The sequence below is a fragment of the Geotrypetes seraphini genome, chromosome 3 (genome assembly GCF_902459505.1).
Source record: "Geotrypetes seraphini chromosome 3, aGeoSer1.1, whole genome shotgun sequence".
In the NCBI taxonomy this organism is placed as follows: Eukaryota; Metazoa; Chordata; class Amphibia; order Gymnophiona; family Dermophiidae; genus Geotrypetes; species Geotrypetes seraphini.
Window position 1 is genome coordinate 320,601,479 of NC_047086.1, and position 26,395 is coordinate 320,627,873.

Below are 26,395 nucleotides of genomic sequence, written 5' to 3' on the forward strand. Positions count from 1 at the left end.
ACCCGCTGGCTTCTTCAGGAGGGGTACTACAATTACAAGATAACTCAAATCAACACTGCACCACACAGCTTGCTAACTTAATAAACACTACATTTGAAATACTCAATGTACACACTCTCTCTACAACTTACCAGCACAAACACTCCATACTGCTCACACACGCACTACTGACAAGAAGAACTTCCCAGCAGGCCACGCTTTAAATACACTCCCCTTTTACTACCTACTACATCATCACTTCTGACATCATGATTGATTATAATTGAAACCATTCAATATCATTGTTTAATCCTGTGGGGGCCAAGGTATGCCATTGGAATATAAACTTCTGCTCCAAATAAAGAAGATGTTGAGTGATATTTCCAGATTCTTTATAAGCACACATAAGAACAGTATATTGTAATTCCTCAATAGAGTGTTGTTGCTCAATCCAATGGCTCACCAGGGGGGCAGTTACACGTTTGCATCTTATATTGCTCAAGTGTTCGGCAATGCGGATTTTAATAGCACGCTGGGTATGTCCTATGTAATACAGCTATAGCTACAGCTTGTAATTGTAGTACCCCTCCTGAAGAAGCCAGCGGGTGAAACCTAGGTTGGGGGGTCGGTATTGTGAATAAACGGAGGAGCCCGGAGCAGTTATGTGTACCATCTACACCATTCAAAGTTAAGTTGTTGTGAAATTTATGATTTTATTTTTATTTAAGTTTTATTTTCTGTTATTTAGTCTTTGTTTGGTGGAGGAGACTGTGAACAACTATGATGGTCTCCTTAACAGCTGCCCCGTGAACTTGTTTCACCGGACCTCAGCTGTGGGTCTGAGTGTTCACTTAACCACATCAGCCTTGTGTTGAAATTAGTGCTTGAAGTAAAACAAAGGTGATTAGTACAACAGTCACCTCTATTGTTGATAGTTTTTCTTCTTGGTCTCAATGGAAGATCACGTCAGGTTCTGGTACACCGGATGTGTCCTCGCTTGTGAAGACTGACGAGAAAAATTTGTTTAACCTGTCGGCAACCTCTTTTTCCTCTTTTATCACTCCCTTTCTGTCTCCATCATCCAAAGGTCCTACTTCCTCCCTTGCCGGTTGCTTCCCTTTAACATATCTGAAGAACGATTTGAAGTTTTTTGCCTCCCTGGCCAGCCTCTCTTCGTATTCTCTTTTTGCTCTCCTAACCACTTGATGACACTCTTTTTGGCTTTTCCTGTGTTCTTTCCAGTTCTCCTCAGTTTGGTCCTTTTTCCATTTCCAGAATGATTTTTTCGTGTCTCCTATCGCTTTCTTCACCTCATTGTTCTCGTTCCCTTTTCTAAATCTGGGGATGTACATATGTTGCGCTTCTTGCACTGTGCACTTGAATAGAGACACAACAAAAAGAGGCAAGAGAGATGTCTATACCAACCACAAGTTACATTTATTCAAACAAGCAAATGATAGTCCAACAAAAGTCCTGTATAGTCCCAGGTTTGGAATCCCAGGAAAGTCCCAACTAGGATCCAAGTTTTTGCAACAGTATCGCCTTCCTCAGAGGACAATAAATAAACTTTGAGTGTCGGACCATCCGTGTGAAATAGAACGCGTTGGCCATACTGGGACAGAATATGCCATACTGGGACAGACCGAAGGTCCATCAAGCCCAGTATCCTGTTTCCAACAGTGGCTAACCCAATACATAGCTAGATCCCAAGTAGTAAAACAGATTTTATGTTGACTGTCCTAGGAATAAGCAGTAGATTTCCCCAAGCCATTTCAATAATGGCTTATGGACTTCTCTTTTAGGAAATTATCCAAAACTTTTTAAAACCCCGCTAAGCTAATTTCACCACATTCTCCAGCAACAAATTCCAGAATTTAATTATACGTTATGGAAAGAAATATTTTCTCCAGTTTCTTTTAAATCTACTACATAGTAGTTTCACAGTATACCCCCTAGTCCTAGTATTTTTGGAAAAAGTAAACTAGAAATTCACATCTACCCTTTCCACTCCACTCAGTATTTTATAGACCTCATATCACCTCTAAGCCATCTCTCCTCCAAGCTGAAGAGCCCTAGCCACTTTAGCCTCTCCTCATAGGGGAGTTGTCCCATTCCTTTTATCATTTTCGTCACCCTTCTCTGTACCTTTTCTAATTCAATATATTGTAAACCACTTTGGGTAAATCTCTTCTTAAAAAAGTGGTTAATAAACCTAAAAAAGTAATAATAATAAAAAAAAGCATAGAGGAAGTTGGACAGCAAGACAGCAGCACCCGTGGAAGAAGACAACGCATAGCTACTCAGCACCAGCTAGCAGTTCACGTTAAGGAGCAGACACTTGCACCCCTGATGTTATGTTCTGTGGAAGAATACGAGCCTTCCATCAAGCACACCAGCGGAGAGACTCTTCAGCATCGGTGGACAGATTCTTGCACCGCGCAGGAACATTTTAACCGACGACCATTTTGAAATACTTTTAATGCTCAGAGCCAATATGAAACTCATTTGAAAATAAAGTACTCGTCATAACGTTCATATAGTTCATATACCTCCCCTTTTACAAAACTATAGCCCGGTTTTTAGCGACGGCTATGGTGGTAATAGCTCTGACGCTCTTAGAAATCCTATGAGCATTGGAACTGTTACCGCCACAGACGGCGCTAAAATCTGTGCTACGGTTTTGTAAAAGGGGAGGATAGTTATAATAAACACAGTAACTACCTAGTTAATTTTTTTTAGCAACTAGTAAAGTATTTACATTTAAGGGTCCTTTTTATTAAGGCGCGCTAACCGATTTAGAACGCGCTAAATGCTAAGGCGCCCATAGAATATAATGGATGCCTTAACATTTAGCACGCTCTAATCACTTTGCACGCCTTAATAAAAGAACCCCTTGGTGAAGAGTAACTGAAATAAATAACTAGTTACTTTTTATCTGATGTAACTAGTAATGGTAACTAGTTACTTTTTTTTTTTTTTTTACAGTAACTAGCACAGCACTGACATGCAATTACATTTTTAATCCCATGTTTAATTTCCCATGTTTTTACACTCGTATGCAGTCAATCAACTTTATTAAAGCCCTTTTCCATGTGTAAAGCGGGTTTTAGAAGCAGAAAAAAAAAATCATAAAGTTGTCTTTTTAGCTAATCAATCAGCGAGCCCTATTTTTTTTATCCAGTGAGCAGAACAAGTTGTTCTAAGTATCCATCTCCTTCAGTTTTCAGGCCAAAGTTTGACAAGCATTTCGGTTCTCTGCAAGAAATGGGTGACACATTATTGCACTTCAGTTTAAGCTTTCCAGCCGAGAGCTGGGTGGATTAGAAGTGATGTTAAATCTTTTTGCATGAATTTTTTGCTACATGCATATCACAAGAGAACAAGCCCTCTTGTGTTCATGCCTTTTATCTAACAACCTCATTCTGCTATGGAAAGACTGTTTCGCAGCTATTTGGCAAGATAAAAATGTTCCAGGCAGATTTGTTTCCCCCTTATCTGTAGAATCATTTGCAACTAACTTTTTTTTTACCTTTCTGAAATGTACTTTAAAAAATGTATTTTTCTGTAAAAATAAAACAAACATTTTTAATGGAAAGATTGCATGCAGAGTTGAATCTACTAAACTTTGCCATAATTTCATTGAAGAACCTACTATTATATATGTCTATTTTAAGTTTGTATTTCGCTCAATGACATACCTTTTAAAATAAGACTGATGTGGTAAGAGCGGATAGCATAGCTAGTTTTAAGAAAGGTTTGGACAGTTTCCTGGAGGAAAAATCCATAGTCTGTAATTGACAAAGATATGGGGGAAGCCACTGCTTGCTCTGGAATGTTACTACTCCTTGGATTTTAACCAGGTACTAGTGACCTGGATTAGCTACCGTGAGAACGGGCTACTGGGCTTGACGGACCATTGGTCTAACCCAGTAAGGGTATTCGTATGTTTCTTTGACATTCATGCAGACCTCTGTGTACAACGATTGTCTACTCCTGCTCTAGGGTAAACCAGTCATCAAAAAGTGCTTCTAAACTGCTCACAATATTATTATGAGTATGCTGGATCCCCTTGATGCAATGAGGGGAGATTACTTCCCTTTGGGCCCCTTTTAACAAAGCTGTGGTAGCGATACTGCTGCGATAAATGTACCAAAGCCCATTCAGTTCCTGTGGCTTCAGTGCATTGACTGTGGCAACATTGCTACCTTGGCTTTGTAAAAGGGGCCCTTCGTGTTTTATTAAACCACCATAATTCTGTTTTGCTGAGGTTTAGCTTCAAATGGTTCTCTTCAAACCAATTTCCAGTTGCAGATGTTAAGCAAAGCAGATGTTTGGTCCTGCCTCACATGTGTCAACAGCTGTATGTTTAGGGAGAGTATGGGTAGCCACATGTTTAGAATAATGTGTTGTGATTCTATAGCCCTGGGTTCCAATCCTATTACGACTCTCACTGTTACTTCAGATAAATCACTTCATGTCCCATTGCCTCAGACACTCACATAGATTATGAGCTTTCTGCAGAAGGAAATCATTGTAGCTATTTGTAATTTTGTTGTCAAGTGTTCCAATTTAAATTATTATATAAATCCCAAAATAATATAAGCTCTTGCTTTGAAAAGAACCTCAGGAGAATCCAACATTTTGATAAATTAAAAATATGTCTTGAATTTGAAACACCAGCTAGTGCCAGTAGACAAGACTTAAGCAAATTATTCAAATGCCTGAAATATGAATATAACAGAATAATGCAGGGTTGTCCGATGTCGGACCTCGAGGGCCACAATCTAGTTGGGTTTTCAGGATTTCCCCAATGAATTTGCATAAGATCTATTTGCATGCACTGCTTCCAGAGAAGAGCGACTAAGATGGTTAAGGGGTTGGAGGATCTGCCGTACAGCGAAAGATTAGAGAAACTGGGCCTCTTCTCCCTTGAACAAAGGAGATTGAGAGGGGACATGATCGAAACATTCAAGGTACTGAAGGGGATAGACTTAGTAAATAAGGACAGGTTGTTCACCCTCTCCAAGGTAGGGAGAACGAGAGGGCACTCTCTAAAGTTGAAAGGGGATAGATTTCGTACGAACGTAAGGAAGTTCTTCACCCAGAGAGTGGTAGAAAATTGGAACGCTCTTCCGGAGTCTGTCACAAGGGAAAATACCCTCCAGGGATTCAAGACTTAGTTAGACAAGTTCCTGGTGAGCAAGAGCGTGCGCTGATAGGGCTAGTCTAGGTTGGAGCGCTGGTCTTTGACCAGAGGGCCGCTGCGTGAGCGGACTGCTGGGCATGATGGACCACTGGTCTGACCCAACAGCGGCAATTCTTATATTCTTATGTTCCATTGTAGGCAAATAGATCTCATACATATTCATTTGGGAAATCCTGAAAACCCAACCTGTCAAGGGCTGAGGTTGGACATCCCTGCATCGTATGCATAGCGCTTCATCATTCCTAACTGGGTGAGGCCTTTCTCCCTTTAATCCCTTTCACATGACATATGCGTGGCCACTGCTGTCCTCTGAAAGATGTCCTTGACCATGTCAAAATGTCCTTTAATAATTGGTTGGTGTGATCCAAGATGGCTGCTTGCTGCTTTAGCTGAGTAACACGCCCTGGGAGTCAGCTAAAATTTCTTCAAAAACTTTTTTGCGGTAGTGTGGAAGTTTATCTCCCTACCTGAAATGCCTAAGAGACGCGGCCAAAGCACCGCTGCTGCCTCGCGTCGCCCTGGAGGAGTCCCAATGGGCACAATTGAGGATATCCTAAGATGAATGCAAAATGCTCCAGTCATGTCGGTGAGCAGTCCGCAGGATGTGCCGCGATTGGGCGAGACCGCTGTAGCCTTCTAAGGACCTGATACAACCCTTAGCCCTGACATTCGAGCTCCGCCCCCGCAGCCCCGGACAATGAGCTCTCCAAGGGGTGAGGAAACCCCAAAGATAGGCAGTTTCCGTCCCTTGAGGCAAGTTTACCAGCTTTGGAGAGCTCAGAAAGAGGGGCACTCTATCGGGAGAGCCCAGCCAAGGATCCGGAGGCGGTTTCACTTGCATGTGGGGTAAATTTTCAGCTGGAGGAGAAGAAAGAGATTTCTGCAATTGGTGAGAACTTTTTCACTTGTCAGCAGCAAATTGTTATTAATAAACCCTCTGAAGTTACTCTTGAGGCACTTTGGGATTTGGTGGTTAATTTTGATAAAGCCATTAATCCCATTTTCAATACATAGAAGGGAAACTGATTGAACAAACAAAGGAACTGAAAGAAGTTAAAATGGGACTGAGTGACTCTAAATCCAGTATTCAGAAAGTTAAACAGGACTTAATTTCCTCCAAAAGGATTCAAGAGACAATAAGTACATAAGTACATAAGTAGTCGCCTCCGCCGGGGCAGACCAGAGGTCCATCCAGCCCAGCGGTCCGCTCATGCGGCGGCCCATCAGGCATATTGCCTGGTCAGCGGTCCCTGACTAATTTTATTGCCTACCTCTACACTTATCTCTAAACCTTCCACTGCTCTTATCTGTACCCCTCAATCCCTTTGTCTTCCAGGAACCTATCCAGGTCATCCTTGAAACCCTGTACTGTGCTATTTCTTATCACGGCCTCCGGAAGGGTGTTCCATGTGTCCACCACCCTCTGTGTGAAAAAGTACTTCCTTGCGTTTGTTTTAAACCTGTCCCCCTTCAATTTCATCGAGTGACCCCTTGTTCTTGTGGTTTCTTTCAAATTGAAAAATCTGTCTTTGTCAACCTTTTCGATGCCCCTCAGGATCTTGAAGGTCTCTATCATATCTCCTCTGAGTCTCCGCTTTTCCAGGGAGAACAGCCCCAGCTTCTTCAGTCTGTCAGTGTATGTAAGGTTTTCCATACCCTTAATCAGTTTAGTTGCTCTTCTCTGGACTCCCTCAAGCATTGCCATGTCCTTTTTGAGGTACGGTGACCAGTACTGTACACAGTATTCCAGATGCGGGCGCACCATAGCCCGGTACAGTGGCAGGATGACTTCCTTCGTTCTGGTCGAGATACCCTTCTTAATGATACCTAACATTTGGTTTGCTTTCCTCGAGGCTGTGGCGCATTGTGCCGACGCCTTCAATGTCGTGTCTACCATCACTCCCAAGTCTCTTTCCAGATTACTGACCCCTAGCATTGATCCCCCCATTTTGTAAGTGAACATCGGGTTCCTTCTCCCTATATGCATGACCTTGCATTTCCCTACATTGAAGCTCATTTGCCACTTTTTCGCCCATTCTTCCAATGTCGTAAGATCCCTTTGGAGATTCTCGCAGTCAACCGTGGTTTCAACCTTGCTGAATAGTTTGGTGTCATCTGCGAATTTGATGACCTCGCGTTTTGTTCCCGCCTCCAGGTCGTCAATGAATATGTTAAACAGGAGCGGTCCCAGCACCGATCCTTGAGGAACCCCGCTCGTGACCCCTTGCCAGTCCGAGTAATGGCCCTTTACACCAACCCTCTGCTTCCTGTCTGCCAGCCAGTTTTTGATCCATCGGTGGACCTCCCCGCGCACCCCATGATTCCATAGCTTCCTGAGCAACCGCTCATGTGGTACCTTATCGAAGGCTTTCTGGAAGTCTAGGTAAATTATGTCTATGGGTTCACCTTTGTCCACCTGGTTATTTACCCCCTCAAAGAAGTACAACAAGTTTGTGAGGCACGACCTACCCTTGCAGAACCCATGCTGGCTCGACCTTAGCTGTCCATTTTTTTCGATATGGTCACAGATGCTGTCCTTAATCAGTGCCTCCATCATCTTTCCCGGGACCGATGTGAGGCTTACCGGCCTATAGTTTCCCGGGTCGCCCCTCGAACCCTTCTTGAAGATGGGCGTGACATTAGCTATTTTCCAGTCCTCCGGGATCTCTCCAGTTTTTAGGGATAGGTTGCATATTTGCTGAAGTGTCTCTGCTATTTCATTCCTTAATTCCTTGAGCACCCTTGGGTGAATGCCGTCCGGACCTGGTGACTTGTCGCTCTTTAGCTTGTCTATCTGCCTGAGGACATCCTCCTGGCTCACCTCTAATTGGACCAGCCTGCTATCTTGATCTCCATTTTCTATTTCCTCTGGTTCCGGAATGTTGGATGTGTCCTCCCTCGTGAAGACCGACGTAAAGAAGTCATTTAACTTGTCAGCTATTTCTTTTTCCTCCCTCACTACTCCCTTTCTATCCCCATCATCCAAGGGCCCCACTTCCTCCCTCGCTGGTTGCTTTCCCTTTACGTACCTGAAGAATGATTTGAAATTTTTTGCCTCTCCCGCTAGTCTCTCTTCATATTCCCTCTTTGCTCTCCTAACCACTCGGTGGCACTCCTTCTGGCTTTCCTTGTGTTCCTTTTGGTTGGCCTGCGTTTGGTCCTGTTTCCATTTTTTGAACGATGCTTTCTTGTTACTGATCGCCTTTTTTACAGCTGCCGTTATCCATGCTGGGTTCTTTATTCGATTTTTCTTGCACTCTTTTCTGAACCTGGGGACGTACAGGTTCTGTGCTTCGTGCACCGTACGCTTGAGCAGGGTCCAGGCGCTTTCTACGGACTCTACCTTCCTTGTGCTGCCGTTGAGTTTCTTCCCCACCATTTTCCTCATTGCATCATAATTCCCTTTTCTGAAGTTGAGCGCTGTTGTTGTGGTTCTTTTCACCCTGGATGATCCCAGTTCTAGTCTGCACTGGATCATGTTGTGATCGCTGTTCCCCAGTGGGTCTGATACCGCTATTTCCTTTGCAGGTCCCCCCAGTCCACTGAAGATTAGATCAAGAGTAGCTCCTCCTCGTGTAGGTTCCGTGACCAGCTGTTCCAGGAAGCAGTCCCTCGTGGCTTCCAGGAATTTGGTCTCTCTCTCGCAACTTGAGTGCCCGATACTCCAGTCTATCCCAGGGTAGTTGAAGTCCCCCATCACCACCACACTTCCATTCTTGCATACCTGCCGCAGTTCCGTCTCCAGGTCCCGGTCGATTTCTTCCGATTGGCCAGGCGGACGATAGTATAGACCCAATTTGATGTCTGTTCCAGATCCTCCTGGTAGCTTAACCCATATTGATTCCAAGCCTTCCGACCTTACTGCTGTTTCCATTTTGGTTGAGGGTATGGAGTCTTTTATGTATAGCGCTATTCCTCCACCCTTCTTGTGTGTCCTGTCTCTCCTGTAAAGTTTATACCCTGGTATGACCACATCCCATTTATTGTCATCAGCCCACCACGTTTCTGTGATTCCAATTATGTCCAGGGCTTTTTGACTGGCTATAATTTCCAGCTCTCCCATTTTGGCCCTGAGGCCATTAAAGATAATGTTAATCTTAGGAGGAAAATTGAAATGTTGGAGAACACGGCACAAGTAACAATTTAAGATTGATTAATTTCCCTAAAGTCACCTTGGTGACCCCAAGGGAAATGATCAAAAGATATTTTCAGGAAATTCTGGGAATTTCAGATAAATTATTACCTCCACTTTCTCAAAGTGGACCAGCTGGTGGACAAAGTCAGCATCAGAAGTCTAGTGCTCAAGAGGCAATGGACGTCTCAGCATTGCTTGAGACATCAGATAAAGAAATTGTGACCCCCAGCAACATTAATAATATCTGTAGCGCTCCAACCAGATAAGGCATGGATTTCTTGGACATAAAATACAGATGTTTCCCGGTTTATCACGTGAGATGCAGAAGCGTAGACGTGAATTTCTATTACTTAAGCCAGGAGTGTTAGCTTTGGGGATACTTTTTACTTGCAACATCCTTGCAAGTGTGTTGGTCATCACCAAATGAATAAGTATGTTTTCTTTGAACCTTTTCAATTAACCACTTTCTTGTCTATATCCCGGTTGGATAAAGGAAAATCTTAAGCTCATTAGAAAGTTATGGGGCTCATAATAAAAAAAAAAACACGTCTAAAAAGTGGCCTAAATCGGTACTTGGACGATCAAAAAGCCTGATCGTCCAAGTACCCATAATCAAAGCTGGTTTTAGATGTATCTAAAACCAGCTTAGGCCTTTCCTCTGCCTCTAAACGCACAGAGAGAAAAGAGGCGTTTTTAGAGGAGGGGAAAGGGTGGGCGGTGGGCCTACACCTAGGTGTACAACACGTATAACCAAAGATTTTGACAGGTTGCCTAGTCAGCACTTATATGTTTTGACTTAGACCAAGTCAAAACAGGTATAAGAGCCAAAAAAGGGGCTGCTGAGTTGATGGCGGCTGGCACGATCAGTTCAGTGGCCCGGCAACCTACCCACCCCCCCCACTGCAACCATTGCGGCAGGAGAGATGCCGTATCTTCCCTACCCGAACTGCTGTGACCCGCGGCAGGAGAGATGCCCAACCGGTCCATGTGCCTAAGGCCTCGCCCACAGGAGGGACCTAAGACAATTGGGCTGATTCGGGTTGGCCCAGGCATCTCAAGCCCCACCTGTGGGCAGGGTTTGAGACGTCTGGGCCAATCAGGCCCTAAGGCCAGCCATTCCCGAGATGGCCGGCCTGTCAGATGGCCAGGCTTGGCACCTGTCCGTCCGATCAACAATTTTTAAGGTACGGGGTGGGGGTGGGGGGGTCGTGGGGTCGGCAGGGGGGTTGCGGGCCAGCGGAAGGGGGCTGATCGGGGGTTCGGGGGGACGGTTGTGGGAGGGGTTACGTCAAGGGCAGGAGGGTCTGGAATCCCTCCTGCCCGTATTTTAGTGGGGAGTGGGGGTTAGAGGGTGTCTCCGGGCCAGGAGGGCTTGGGCTCCCTCCTGGCCAGATCGTGTGGGGGGGGAGGGGGGTTGGAGATCGCTGGGCCAGGAGGGCTTGGGCTTTCTCCTGGCCCCATCGGACTCGGCGGGAGGTGGGGGGGTTGGGGATTGTGGGGCAAGAGGGCTTGGGCTCCCTCTTGCCCTGATGTCAGCAGGGGGGTCACAGTTCACCAGGGCAGGAGGGCTTGGGCTCACTCTTGCCCCGATGTCAGCAGGGGGGAGGGCGGGTCGCGGTTCGCCAGGGTAGGAGGGCTTGGGCTCCCTCCTACCCTGAACGTTTAGTGGGGGATTCTGTAACCGGTGTTGTTTTTGACAGACACCGGTTACAGAATTCAGCTTTTAGGCAAAGGACTGGCTCCTCCTTCGCCTAAAAGCTCTTGTTTTGGACGTTTGGGGCTTAGGCTTTTTTTATGTTGATTATATGGTGTAAGTTTAGATGTAGTGGTGGTCTGGACGTTTAAACAGCTAAACGTAGAGGCAGGCCATTATTTAAAAAAACCTCCTTTTGGACGTTTTTTTTGATAATGGACATTTTCCCTGCTTCTACTTTCAACGTTTAAGGCCTTAGGCCAAAAGGGGACTTAGACTTTTTTTTGATTATGCCCCTCCACGCATTTTGCTCTCAGCTCAAGACATCGATTCTTTAAGTTTACTCTCATTCTCTCGCTAAATGTGTAAGTTTTGGATCTAATTTGAGGACTTGAGTAAAGTTAAACCATTGTAACTTTTATGTCCCTTTTTTATTTTTTCTTTGCTTGTTGTAGATTGTATTAGGCTTAATTTCTTTTCTGTACGCGTTTAATGCTTGATATTATGTTGAAATTTATAAATAAATAATAATAAAAATAATTGGTCAGCAGGCATCAACACTGGGCAGTCTTTGGCTCCTCCCCTCCTGTGCTTCCTGTGAAACTTTCCTCTCTAGGGTCCTCTCTTACCCTAGAGAACTCTAGCACCTTGGCATTCAACATACCATTTTTGGTTATTTATTTATTTACTATGTGTGGCTTTATTTTTTAAAAGAAATTCACCCAAGGGATAGGGATTTCATATATTGCCTTTTTGTGGTTATAATCAAAGCAGTTTATATGTTATATACCAGTACTTTATTTGTACTTGGGGCAGTGGAGGGTTAAGTGACTTGCTCAGAGTCACAGGGAGCTGCAGTGGAAAATGAACTTGGTTCCCATGATTCTTAGGCTACTGCACTAACCATTAGGCTAGTGGTATACGGAAGTAATAATAAAGGTAGTCTTCAGCACTAATAACCTGGACATAGGTAACAGACAATTACAGCATTGAAAAAAACATTCAAATAACAGGGAACACCATAACACAGTGTGCCACATACATTCTGGTTCATAATCAAAAAACATAGACATCCAAAAAACATCCTAAATCGGCACTTGGACTTCCTAATTGCCAGTGCCGATAATCAAACCTGTCTTTCTGTATGTCTAGTGAGGTGTTCCAGCCTCTCTATGTTCAGCGCATGAAATGGGCGTGGTGGAGGCGTGTTATGGGCGGGCTTTGGGCACTCTTAAGGGCAGGTTAGACACGGTCTTCTTACAGCGATAATCAAACATTTTGCAAGACATCCTGGATGAAATTTATATGTTTGGAACTAGACCTATTTTAGAAGGGTCTAAGTGTCATAAAGGTGCCCAAACTGACCAGATGACTACTGCAGGCATCATGGTAAGACATCCCCACACTTCCCCAGTGTTCACTGACCCCCTCACACCCACAAAGATCAGAATACAAATGTACATACCTGTCTCCAGAACATCAGCACCTGGTATAGGAAAGCCTAGTAGAGCTACATACACATGTCTTAAGTAGCCTGGTGGGTGGGCTAGTGAACCATAGAGAGGAGTAGCAAGTCCCATAAGCCACTCTAACCACTACATTCATGGTGGAAAATTTAAGCCCACCAAAACCTCCCAAATCCCTACTCTACTGCCTTATAGGTGCCACCTGCAGCCTTTAGAGCTATTGGGGTTGTAGACAGGTAGGTATAGTGGGTTTTGGGGGGCTCACCATAACCTATAAGGGAGTTCTGGTGAGATGTTTATGTGGCACCCTTTATGTGAAGTTCACAGCGGTGCCCTGTAAGGTGCCCTACTGCTCTGTTGCTATGTCTGGGTGGCCAGCCCATTACAGGACTAGCCCCTCCCACGTCCAAATGGTCTTGTTCTGGGCGTTTGGGATGTGGACAAAATTTTGGTCAAAAAAGTGGTATAACGATAGACATCTTTGTGGTCTGGGTGTCCAAATGACCTAGACGTCCAGATAGATGATTTAAAAAAAAAAAAATTATTTCTAGACATATGGCGATATTTGCCTTTTGAAAATAGGCATTTTCTTGCTTCCGACTTTGGACATCTAGCGCGATATGTCCAAATCGGACTTGGACATTTGTTTTGAAAATGCCCCTCATTGTCAACACTGCACACACTGAGATACCTTAATAGACAACATAGTGAGAAACATAATGATAGCACAGAGTAACATGAGTTTTGAGAAGATGACTGAATAGGAAGGTTAATACTGCAATTTTGCTCTCTCTCGAGCTTCTTTTTTCAAAAAATATTTATGCAAATTCTCTTTTGGAGAATAGTTGGACTTAGAGTAATTTTTTTTTTGTTTTAAATTCTTTATTCATTTTCAACATTTTCAATAAGTGCAATACAAATTAAATACATTTTATATTTAAGACATCACTTAATACTCTTTCAAGAAACAAATCAATCTATATCCCTCCCCCCACCCTATCCCAAAACTATTATAAATTTTTAATTTAATAATCAAATCTTCAAAAAGCTCATTATGATATACATTTCATATCCATAAGAGATAATAAGCACTAATAAAGAAACCCATACATTAATTTTACAATAATTCAGAGAATCATTTAAAAATAAATCCACCCTCCCTCCCTCCCCCTGGATGTGCACATAATATATCAATAAAAATCAAATCTACAATAAATCAACAAAAGACGTCAATGGACCCCATATTAACTTGAAAATTTTTATATTTCCTAATGATTCTGCAATCATTTTTTCATATTTGTATATCAAGCATAAATTTGCCCACCAGAATGGACTTAGAGTAATTAAAAGTAAACTGTCCTACTTATTTGACACTACAGGGATTTTTCTATTATTCTTTTGTCTGATATTATTAATGTTTTTTCCGATCATAAAGAAAGATAGGGGCTAGTGATGTGTTTAGTCTTTTAAAAATCTGCTTTCATTCCTGTTCATGTCTATATACATCAATGGTAATAAACTTTTACATTATAGTGTTTGAGTGCTTCTGTGGGATGAGGAGAAGGAATGACTTAGGGCTGTGTTAAACTGCTAAAATTGCTTGAGAGTGCTGTGAGTTTCCCAGTGGAAAATGGCCAGAGCTGTAAACTATGAGAACATTTTGTTCAGTTTTTTTGAAGAAGGGGGAAGGAAAAGTGGTGTGAGGTTCTTAAACAGTCAGGTACACATTTTTTATGGGGGCAGCAAAATATGAACTTTGCTTACTACGCCAGAAAATTCTCAACTGCTTGACTGGAACGTTAAGACCAAACTTTTTTTAAAAAAATTTTATATTCTTTAGGTCAATTTTGAGGAGTTCAAAGAAGGTTTTGTAGCGGTACTGTCAACTACTATTGAATTTGGCCTGTCTGAAGAGGAGAGCAGCTACCTGGAACCAGGTGAGAAGCTTCTTATCCAATTTTTTTCCCCTGTAAAACCAGGGAGATTCTTTTTATTCAATTTTTTTTTTACAGGTTGTAACAACTTTTATTGATCCAGCCTAAGAATTGTTTGAAGATGATCATGAACTTTCAAACCTATAAGGCCTGTTGACTAAGGGCTCCTTTTACAAAGGTGCGCTAGCGTTTTTAGTGCACGCACCAGAGGAGGCAGTAGCGACTAGCGCGCACGGCAATTTAGTACGCGCTATTCCGCATGTTAAAGCCCTAACACACCTTTGTAAAAGGATCCCTAAAGCTTCCTCCCATTGTGAGTCTGATTCTATTAACAGCGACTAACTCCTAGGTGCCTTGTGGCACGGTTGTCAGTCAATGGCTAGATGCTGTTTACAGAATCAAGTCACTAGGCATCCTAGTGGTAGGCATCAGTATAATAGGGCAAGGTTTTCTGGCCTAATTTACCAGCGCCTAACACAAACGCTTAACAATGCCTCATGCTTACTTTTCAGGTAGGCGTTGATAGGCATGGAGTAGGTGCCTTGACTTAGGCATTGCTAGGCACAATGTGGAATTCTTCGTTGCAACCTTAATTATTCTTTTTTCATTTTTTATTAGCTTTTAATGGCATGGTCAATTGCCATACTAATTAAGAAAAATTAAGTTCCGCATGGAATTCAGTTAGGTGTTGCTAGGCAACCTTGATAAGGGTGCCTAGCGTAGGCGCTGTTTATAGAATCAGGTTCTTTATACCTGTTGGAAAATGCTAAAGAATTCCTGCTCCTATCTTTGGGATCCTTTTACTAAACTGCAGTAAGCGCTAGCACGCTCTTACCACTGATTATAAAGGCTTACCACAGGATGTGCAGTGGGGTGGTGCAAATTTGGGCATGCACATTGAGTGCTAAAAAAGTATTTTTCATTTTCTCAGAACATGGCATATTAGGGGGTGGAGAGTGGGCGTGACAGCGCTAATCAGTTAGTGTGTGAGGCATTATTGCACGCTAATTGGTTAACGTAGTGAGCTCTTACTACCTGCAAAATAGGGGATCAGGCGGTAAGTAATTTTTTATGGGAAAATTAGCGCAAGGCCATTAATTTTGAAAATGGAAAAAAATCAACCATTTTCTGGCCATGGCAAAAGTGGTCTTAGTGCATTAAGGGCGTGCCAAGTCCGCTTTTTCCATGGCTTTAGTAAAAGGGCCCATAAATGCAATTGGTGCGGGCACACAGGGTGCAAGGCAAGCCATCCTTTTACTAAGCTGCAGTAAGCTAAAAGGGTTTACTGGAGGACCCACTCAGGCATCCTGAGTAAAGTTCCCAATCAGCTTCGGGGACTGAGGGACTGATTCTGCAAATGGCATCCTGATTATAACTTTATTGTTCTTTGTTCTTGATTTTGATTGTATTTGCTCAATAAAATATATTTAATGATAAGTGGCAGTAAATGTCCTACCGCTGTCTCACCAGCCAATTGGGACGCACGTTTAAAAAAAAATCCATGCCTCAACCAAGGCCGGCGTGGGCATGATTTCCATTGGAAGTGGCCTTAGGCGTCCGTAAATGTCCCTATACTTCTCTGTAGGCACGAGACAATCGCCTTAAATGTAGGCCTGTAAAATGCTGGCCTACATTTAAGGCATCTGTTAGAAAAAAAAGACACGATTGTGTAAAAGGACGCTGATGCCTGATTGACACGTGACACTGTTGCTTAATAGGTGGCCACCGAGATCAGCGTCATTTAGAGAATCGGGCCCTAAAAATGTTTTACTTTTTTTTTTCTGGGAGGCAGAGAACGGGGATTTCTGCACTAATCAGTTAGTACATCCACATTACGACATGCTAACTGATTAGTGCGGGATTATCACGGAAGTCCTTACTACCTACAAAATAGGTGTTGGTAAGTGCTATTATGGTGTGTTTTTTTTATGGCTCTGTGCTAATGGCAGCATTAGCGCATGACCATTTATGAAACAAAATTGAAAATCAGCCATTTTCTGGCTGCAGTAAAAATCCAATCCAATCCTTGGGTTTATATACCGAATCATTCCAACAACGGGGCTCAATTCGATTTACAAAAGAATGAACTAATAGGATAAGGAAAACAAATTATTAGAGCAAAGGAATCATCATTTATAATTCTTATTTATGTTGAAGAGTCAGATAGAAACTTATGAAATAGATAAGTTTTTAAGGTTTTTCCGAAAAGTTATCAGATAAGGAAGGAGTCTGACTTCTGCAGGAAGATCATTCCAAATTTTTGCAAAAGAAAAAGCAAAAGATTGACAAAATTTACCTAAAGCTTTAATTCCCTTAATAGAAGGGAAGGCTAGTTTAAATTTATGAATTCCCCTGGAGGACAGAGGCTGTTGAGAATTAAATGAGAGAGCGATCAATGGGGAAAAAAATCCCATATAGAATTTTAAATATTATACTGGCACATTTGAATTGGATTGTCCAATAAACCAGGAGCCAGTGCAAGGCTTTCAACAGAGGTGTAAACCTATGTAAGGGTGTGTTAAGACCGACTTTTACCACAGCTTGGTAAAAGGACCTCTTAGGTTCCTAAGTTTGGCTGGACTATGAGGCCCTTAGTGCTATTATACTACTAATTCATGATAAAAATTGTGGTTACCATGGCTTAACGTGGGCATATACCATGCCATAGCTGCAAATTTTACATGATGACCAATGGGGTGGAGCCAGCATTTTCTAATGCTAGTCCCATGTTAAAGTGTGGTACCTGGCCATAGTTAACATGGGCACAACAAAACACTTTCACCAAAAATAGTGCAATGGATGAAATCTTCACCAAGACCAGAAAACACAAACCCATCTTAGCCTGCACGAGTTAATTTAAATGCAAAAAAGGAGGAAAAAGCCTCAGAAAATGTGACACAGGCCAGCCACCACAGCGGCTTAAGGCCTACCCCAAGAAAACCTCATGGGCATAAAAAAACCTCCTTTTTGCTAAATTCAAAATGACTCTGTGCAATGCAGTGAATAAGAACTGGATAATAGTGCAAAAACTACTTATCCCAGAAGATCGGCGCACCAATGATGGCCAGCATTTCACAATTCTATGCTGCCTCAGGGTGTAGCCGCCAGTCAGTCCTCTTCGGGGAGCTCAAACAAATGTCTCTCCCTGCACCGCACAAAGAGGATTGACCAGCGGCTACACCCTGAGGCAGTATAGAATTGTGAAACGCTGGCCATTGTTGGTGAGCCGATCCTCTGCACAAGACAAAGATAAGATAAGTAGTTTTAGCACTATTATGCAGTTCTTATTCACTGCATTGCACAGAGTCATTTTGAATTTGGCTCGGGTACCATCCTGGTGGGGGCGCCAGCACCTCTCCTCTTCTCCACATCCCTGCTGCTTGCCATCTCTTCCCCGCCGCATGTGTACACGCCGTCCCTTCCTCCATACCTCTAGCTCTTTATTGGTGCAAGCAGCAGCTCTAACCTGCTGCTCTCACCGGCCTGGTTCTCCCTCTGATATCATTTACTTTTCGGAGGACAGGGAAATGACATCAGAGGGTGAGCTGAAGCTGGTGTGGGCAGCAAGTTGGAGATGCTGCTTGCACTGGGGAAGTTAAAGAGGTATGGGGGAAGGGGCATACACGATGGGAGGGAATTGGTGGGGGGTGGATATAAGCACCCTCATCCCAGGCGCCTCCCACCCGCGCTACGCCACTGCTTGGTAGCTGCCTTTCTGACTCCTCTTTCCCATGTCATGTCCCCCTAAGGAGGAGCTCTGTATGTTAAGGTAGCTCTGACATTGTGAGGGAATATCCAGATGGAGGAGTGGTAGTGTCCTATAAACTCCCTCACAGGCCCCTTATTTGCTTTATTCCTCTTTCTAGAACAGTTTTTCTACTTTGAACTGGTGATAATCCTTTAAGATCTCTTGAGATTGCCCCATTTCTGATTTCCCAGTGCTGCCACCACTGGCACTAACCTAAGAAAGCTACACCCGATATTTAACCAGCGGCTGGCTCCGCTTTGACTTCCTGCTGCCGGCATTAAACCTAAATATTCAGTGCCAGGCCACTTCTGGTGAGCAGCATTGAATATCCAGGGTTTTCAACACCCGGTAATGTATGGCCAGTTAGGGCAATATTCAGACTTAGCCAGCCATGGCCTAGCAGGCAAAGATAGGTCTTCTTTTTATGTGGCCTTATTTGCTCGCTAAGCCTGGCTGCTTAAGCTCCAAATGTTGGGACATAAGTGGTCATGCCCCTGGAATGCCTTTGGAACACCACCAACATTGTTGGCTTATTTTTCAGCACCAACTGGGCATTTTCAAAGGTGCTAACTTTTTAAATGCTTGGCAGCCATTTCCAGCTGGTTAACTCATATTGTATATTGGCAGGATCAAGGTTACAGTGGTTCAGGAGCAATGCTGTAAATTGCTTTATGAAGAATGAATGAGGCTTTAATTTTCCAGCTAGGACTCTGCATGTATGACAGCACAGCCAAAAAGAAACTGAATCTGACTGAGCTGAAGGCCTAAAGGAGGAGAAAGAAACTGCAGAGGTCATATGAAAAAGAACAAACAAGTCTTTTAGACTTCTCTTCCTGTCTTTCTATGGCTCCACTTCCTTTTAGGACTGTACCATTCATTCTTTCCTGTGGTTCTTTTACAGTGTCATGAGATGTAGTTGAGCGGGGTGTGGGTGGGGATCTTATCCTTGGAGGGATGGCTAGGGATGTTTAGGTGCCCCAGGGTCATAAGACACAAGGCCCTGGGATTTCTACCCCCTGTTGGGGGTTTCTCTCTGTATGGTTTGCTTGGCTGTTCCTGTATTACTATGGTCTGTTGGTTGGGCAGGGAGGGGGTGGGTAGGGTTGGGGCATCCTATTACTGTATTACTCTATATTAGTTTATCTCGTGTAGTATGGCAGAGCTTGATGTACTTCTTGATGAGCTGGGTTTTTTTGGCATTTGATTTTGCTCTGTGATTTGTATTTTCAATAAAAACTGTTTGAACATACAATGTCATGAGATTACTTTGAGAATTACTGATCCAGGCAGTAATGTTTAACCTTCTCTTTTTTTTTGTTTTTTTTTGGGGGGGGGGTCATGTAGAGATTCCAGAAGAAGTGCAGCCCAAGTTTGTGAAAGGTGCCAAACGCTATGGCCGTCGATCCCGGCCCGAGTTTCAAGATGCAGAAATGGAAAGCCCCAAGTTTTTACATGAGCACCAAGTTAAGGGCACTTGGAAAAGTCAGCTGAGACGCTCGGCATCTCTGGAGAGCATGGAGGTAGGCATGCCCCGTATCTCACCTATTCTGAACATCGACTGGCTAGGTATAACTGGACATTTCAATAAGGCTGGAGGCTCTATTTAACCAAAGACACCATTTATAATAGCCAGGATGAATGGGTCAGGTACATTTCAGGTTTATTCTTGGGACTCTTATGCTAAAAACAACAGACTGTGATTGTGGATGTTCTGAAAGATGATTTTAATTGCTCTTCACAATAAAAATACAAATAAAAGTCTGAATTAGTAATGCACGTATGATTGTCCGTGTTTCGGCGAGACCGCCTTCCTCAGGGGTCCGGATGATGTGGGGCAGTGGTTTCCAACCCTGTCCTGGAGGACCCCCAGGCCAGTCGGGTTTTCAGGATAACCCTAATGAATATGCGTGAGAGAGATCTGCATATAATGGAGGTGCCAGGCATGCAAATCTGCTCCATGCATATTCATTAGAACTATCCTGAAACCCGACTGGCCTGGCGGTCCTCCAGGACAGGGTTGGGAACCACTGCCCCACATCATCTGGACCCCTGAGGAAGGCGGTCTCGCCGAAACACGGACAATCATACGTGTATTACTAATTCAGACTTTATTTGTATTTTTATTGTGAAGAGCAATTAAAATCATCTTTCAGAACATCCACAGTCTGCTGTTTTTATCTTTGGATTGTTGTTACTGTGGATCATTGGGTCTCCCTTTTTGGGGTTTTTTTGTGTGGGATTTTTATGCAGCATTTTTTCCATGTATTTCATATTGATATAAACTATCAGATACATTACTAGCTGCTAAAATGAATACAGCATCTACAGACAGGACCATGAAGAGACACTGGAAGCTGCTGCTCATAATTCATACCAGTAATAAACTTCACTCATAAGCTAGGTTTGTGTGTGGAGGGGGAGGAGGAGCAGGGAAAAGGTTATTTTATCCCTTTAATTTAGAATACTTTTTGCACCTTCCCCGGTTTTGAAATACATAGGGGAGGGGGGGGGAGCATTTTATTTTGTCTGGTTTTATTCCTGGATGAATGTGTTGGATGGGAGAGGGGTTTTTATGTTTTCTGTATTACTATTGATTGTTTATAAGTGCTAATTATGATTATTAATATATGTATGTATATTGTCGTGCACTTTTGTTAGTTTTAAAAAACTTAATAAAGATAAAAAAAGAAATACGCAGATGACAGTAAGACTTTCTTGTGCTTATAAGAATGACCTCACTTTGTTTCAATTTGTCATTACTTCTGTAATAATTTTATATTAGCAACAGATTACTCTTGGACTTAGAGATAAGGAGCTTCTGATCTCCGTCATCAGTGATTAGTCTTGCAGCTGGGCTGTCATTTTAAAGAAGGCAGCCAATGAATTTCTAATATCCCTATCCATGAATTTTCATGGCTGTATGGATAGTTTTGAGCTGAAAATCCCTCAAACTGGCTTGAAAAGATCCATATGGAAAAGGGATAGAGGGAGGGCGGACTGCAGATTCGTCTGCCACAATCCAAATAAGTTATGAGTTTTTGGGGTAATATTCAGCCCTTGGTGCTTGTCATTTTTAAAAGCTCTGGATGCTTTGGGTTTTTAATGCGCAAATATTCAGTGATGTGGGCCATACCTAGATACTGGCACTAAAATCTAGGAATTTGGCGGCCTCTGCCAATATTCTGGGTAGCAGCAATTTTCAGTCCAGAACCTGAATAACTACTCAGATAAAACTAGTTACCCGTTAGTGAAATGAATATTGCCGCTAACCAGGTAATCCTCAGCTGTACCCAGATTCTGCCCCTGAACCGCTCTAGCACTGCTTGGATATCTCAGAGAAATATGCAGCGACTACAGATGGTTCAGAATGCAGCAGCCAGGTTAATTTTTGGCTAAAGAAATACGACCATATAACACCGTCTTATCAGAAGCGACATCGGTTGCCAATGGAAGCCCGTGTGAAGTTTAAATTTGGTTGCTTTTGTTTTAAGGTTCTGTTTGGTCTTACTCCCAAATATCTAGTTGACCTCGTTTTCTTTGCGACCAACAAAAACTGTTTAAGGTTGTAAGCTTAAAAAATACCATCAACACCTCTTGTCATATCAGGCGGCATTATGGGTCAAGGATTTGGAACATTTGATTATGTCTTCCAATTCTTATGTGGAATTTAGGAAACATCTAGAAACATATTTGAGTAATTAGTTTGCATACACACGGACATCATAATTTCAGCAATTTGTTTTGTTTAGTTTCTTTTTAATCATGTGGTCATTTAATTTCATTCTATTCAATTGTATATCTTATTTTGTAATCTTTTGTTTACCGCATAGAACTTTACGGTCCTGTGGTATATAAACTGATTGTTATGTTATTTTATGTTATGGATAGTGCTGAGCCAGTCTGCCCAAATTTTGAACCAAACTAAGGCCTAGATTCTGTAAATGATGCCTAAAGGTAGGCACCTAGATTGGTGCACCTAGCTGATCTAGGTACCTAACTTACCCTCCCCCCCGGCAAATGCTTTGATGTCCATTAAATCCCAATGGGCATCAGAGAGATTACCGCAGCAGCAGCCGCTGACATGTCTTTGTAAAAGGAGCCCTTAATTATTTAAAAGGTTAATCAGCGCTGATAATTTGCAATTAACAACTTGTAATTGATGGTAGGCGCTTAACTTGGTAGGCATCTACCACTTTGAGGTAGGCAGGATAGGAGGCAAATCATGGGCATAAATATGGTGTGCCTTCCATATTAGGTGCCGCTAGGCATAGGGTTACCATATTTTTCTCTGGGAAACCCTGGACACATGACCCTGCCTCATTCTGCCTCCAGCCCCACCCCATTCTACCCTAGTCTTGCCCAGTTCCGCCTCTAGCCCTGCCCTCACAAAGCCTCCCCTATTTTTCCAGATGAGCTCCAGCCACGTCTGGAGGGCCTGAAGCATGTTCAGATGTGTGTAATGTCATACATGCATGTTCAGAGGCCCTCCAGATGTGACTGGAGCTAGCCGGGGCTTTCCAAAACCCGGACAAATGTCAGGTTTTGGAATGTCCATCCGGAAGCCTGGACAGTCCTCTTAAAAAGAGGGCTCATTCAAAAGTAAAGGTTCTAGACTTTAAAAAAAAACTAACTATGCTCGGATAGTGAATTACGTCAAGGAATTGTTGTCTGAATGGGAATGTCTTGAAGGAGCAGAAATGCAGTGGGCAAAGCTGAAAGGTGTTATTGTAAGGGTGACAAACCTTTTTGTGAGGCAAGTAAATAAAAGTAAGAGGAAAAGAAGACTGCTTTGGTTCTCAAAAGTAGTAGCTGAGAAGGTAAGGAATAAGAGGTTAGCTTTTATAAACTACAAAAGAGTGCAGAAAGATGAAGACAGGCAAAAATATCTGGAAAAGTTAAGAGAGGCTGATCGAGTAGTCAAGAAAGCAAAGATACAAATGGAAGCAAAAATAGCTAACAGGGTAAAATGGAGAGACAAGACATTTTTAGATATATCAGTGATAGAAAGAAGTGCAAAAGTGTTTTTGTGAGACTCAAAGGTGAAGGGGAGAAATATGTAGAAGCTGAATTGCTTAACAAATATTTCTGTTCTGTATTCAAGGCTGAAGTGCTAGGAGTGGGACTGCAGAAGACAAAAGCAAATAGGGATGGAGTAGAACCTGATCGATTTTCAGAGGGTTGTGTTCGTGAGGAGCTAGCTAAATTAAAGGTAGTCAAAGTGATGGGGCTTGATAGTGTACATCCAAGAATGCTGAAGGAGCTTAGGGAAGTTCTGGTGGGTCCACTGGCTGACCTTTTCAATGCTTCTCTAGAGTTGGGCATGGTACCAGAGTACTGGAGAAGGGCAGATGAGGTCCCTCTCCACAAAAGTCTGGTAAGTCTGACTTCTGTGGAAATGCTTTAAAAACAGAGAATGGTGAAGTTTCTGGAATTCGGTGGATTTTAGGACCGGAGGCAACATGGATTCATTAGAGGTAGGTCTCATCAGACAAATCTGATCAATTTCTTTGACTGGGTGACCAGAGAATTGGATAGAGGGAGTGCACTAGATGTGGATGTATTTAGATTTTAGCAAAGCCTTTGACAGTGTTCCACACAGACGTCTAATAAACACACTGAGTGCCCTTGGGTTGGGCCCCAAAGTGACGGGCTGGATCAGGAATTGTTTGAGTGGAAGATGAGAGAGGGTAGTGGTCAATGGAGATTGCTCCAAGGATCTTCTGCTTCAAGGTTCTGTTCTTGGGCCTAAGTGATATTGCTGAAAGGCTGTCAGGTAAGATTTGCCTCTTTGTAGATGATACCAAAATCTGCAATAGAGTAGACACCCTGGATGGTGTGAATAACACGAAGTAAGACCTAGCAAAGCTTGAAGAATAGTCTGAAATTTGGCAGCTAAAATTTAATGCTAAGAAATGCAAAGTCATGCATTTGGGCTGCAAAAACCTGAAGGAACGGTACAATTTAGGAGGTAAAGAACTTATGTGCATGACAGAAGAGCGGGACTTGGGTGTGATTATATATGTTAAGGTGGCCAAATAGGTTGAAAAAGTGACGGCGAAAGCTAGAAGGATGCTGGGGTGCATAGAAGAGGTATGGCCAGTGGGAAAAAGTGAGACCTCATTAAGAATATTGTATACAATTCTGGAGACTGCACCTTCAAAAAGATATAAAAAGGATATAGTCGGTTCAGAGGAAGGTTACTAAAATGGTGTGTGGTCTTCTTCATAAGGTGTATAGGGACAGAGTTAAAGATCTCAATATGTATACTTTGGAGAAAAGGTGGGAGAGGGGAGATATGATAGAGACGTTTAAATACCTATGTGCAGTGGTGTACCAAGGGGGGGGGACGGTCCACCCCGGGTGCATGTTCCAAGGGGTTGCACAGCTGGCCACCCTCCCTATTCTACCGCTGCTGCTTTCCTTAACCAGCAGCAGCGGCACTAAACTTCAAATCAGGGGGGTTTGCGGCCCAGCTTGTGTTCCCTCCGGCGGGTGTTTAGTTTCTGGCCGGCTCCCCTGCAGCAGTTTTTCCACTCAAAGACGCAGCCTTCGGCTCCTCACACGATCCGCAGCTGCATCGGAAGCGTTCTCTCTGACGTCACGACATTAAAGAGGCTTCTGACGCAGCTGCGGATTGCGCAAGGTGGCGACGCCCACGGCTTTGCATGGAAAACCGGCTGCAGCAAGGAACCGGCCAGAAACGTTGCTGCACAGAACAGGGAAGAGAAATGTTGCTGCTGCACAGGGAAGGGAGGGGGGAGAGAAATGCTGCTGCTGCACAGGGAAGGGGGAGAGAAATGCTGCTGCTACACAGGGAAGGGGGAGAGAAATGCTGCTGCTGTACAGGGAAGTGATGGGGAGAAATGTTGCTGCTGTACAGGGAAGGGAGAGAGAAAAGCTACTGCCGCACAGTAAAGGGGGGAGAGAAATGCTGCTGCTACACAGGGAGGGGGGAGAGAAATGCTGCTGCTGCACAGGGAAGTGGTGGGGAGAAATGATGCTGCTGCTGCACAGGGAAGGGGGAGAGAGAAATGCTGCTTCTGTAGCACCTAATTTGGGAGACAGAGGGAATGAGGGAGAAGGAAGATAAGGGAGAGGAGCCAGAGATGCCAAGTCCATGGGAAAGAGGGAAAGGAAAGGAGATACCAGACCATGTAGGGGGAGGGAGAGATGCCAGGGCTTGGGGGGGGAGGGAAGGAGATGGATGCCAGATCAATGAGGATGAAGGGAGAGATGGAAGGGGGAGGCATAAAGTTTCTGGAAGGGGAATAGAAGGAGAGAAGATGCCCTATAGAAGGGGCAGAGAGAGGGTAGATGGTGGATGAAAGGAAGAGAGTGACAAGAAGATGAGGAAAGCAGAGACCAGAGAAGACAAGGTAGAAAAAAATTCTATTTATTTTTTTGTTTGTTTTAAGGGACATGCATCGCTGTTTCTATGGTGTTGCATTGTATGCAGAGTCCAGCTTCTTGGTGGTTCAATTTAACCTTTGTCTATGTATTTCTGTTTTATCTCCCCTTTTACAAAACTGTAGTGTTGGCCGTGGTGGTAAAACTCTGATGCTTAGAATTCCATGAACATCTGAGCTGTTATCACCGTGGCTAAAAACCACACTATAGTTTTGTAAAAGGGGGAGGGGTTAGTTTGTAATTACATATTCCATACTAGGCGAAGGTGTTTTCTGTGTTCTGTGTTCGAAAGACATGGTTTTCTGTTAGGATTAACTGCAGGATTGATCTGTACTAGTCTGGCTTGTTTAGTTTTACAATGGGTGTATTGATGTTGTACTGCTCACTGCAGTATGTAAGATGCTGCATTTTCCTATGTACTCATGTGTGACGTGTGGATTGTTACTAAAAATAATGTTTTCATACATATTGGGGGGGGGGGGGTAAAAAAATGATGGTAGGTATGCCACTGCCTACGTGGCATAAATGTGCATGAGACGAGTCTCTTTCATTTGAAAGCAAGCTCTGGAGTTAAGAGGTAAAAGGCTCAGGAGCAATCTAAGGAAATACCTTTTTACAGAAAGGGTGGTAGATGCATGGAACATTCTCCTGGAAGAGGTGGTGGAGACAGAGAATGTGTCTGAATTCAAGAAGGCATGGGATAGACACGTGGGATCTCTTAGAGAGAGGAAGTGATAATGGTTACTGCAGAAGGGCAGACTGGATGGGCCATTTGGCCTTTACCTACCATCATGTTTCTATATTTCTATGACATGCCCAGGTTTTCC

At 43.3% G+C, this 26,395-nt stretch overlaps 1 protein-coding gene across 3 annotated transcripts in view; it reads left to right on the forward strand.

Moving 5' to 3' along the window:
- The window catches only part of NINL (ninein like), a 173,372-nt gene that overhangs the window by 71,672 nt on the left and 75,305 nt on the right, over positions 1 to 26,395 (forward strand). For all 3 annotated transcript variants that reach the window (XM_033938656.1, XM_033938658.1, XM_033938657.1), the window contains exons 3-4: positions 14,320 to 14,416; positions 19,506 to 19,681. In XM_033938656.1, coding sequence (XP_033794547.1) covers positions 14,320 to 14,416; positions 19,506 to 19,681 — 273 coding nt within the window. The remainder of the gene's footprint in view (positions 1 to 14,319; positions 14,417 to 19,505; positions 19,682 to 26,395) is intronic.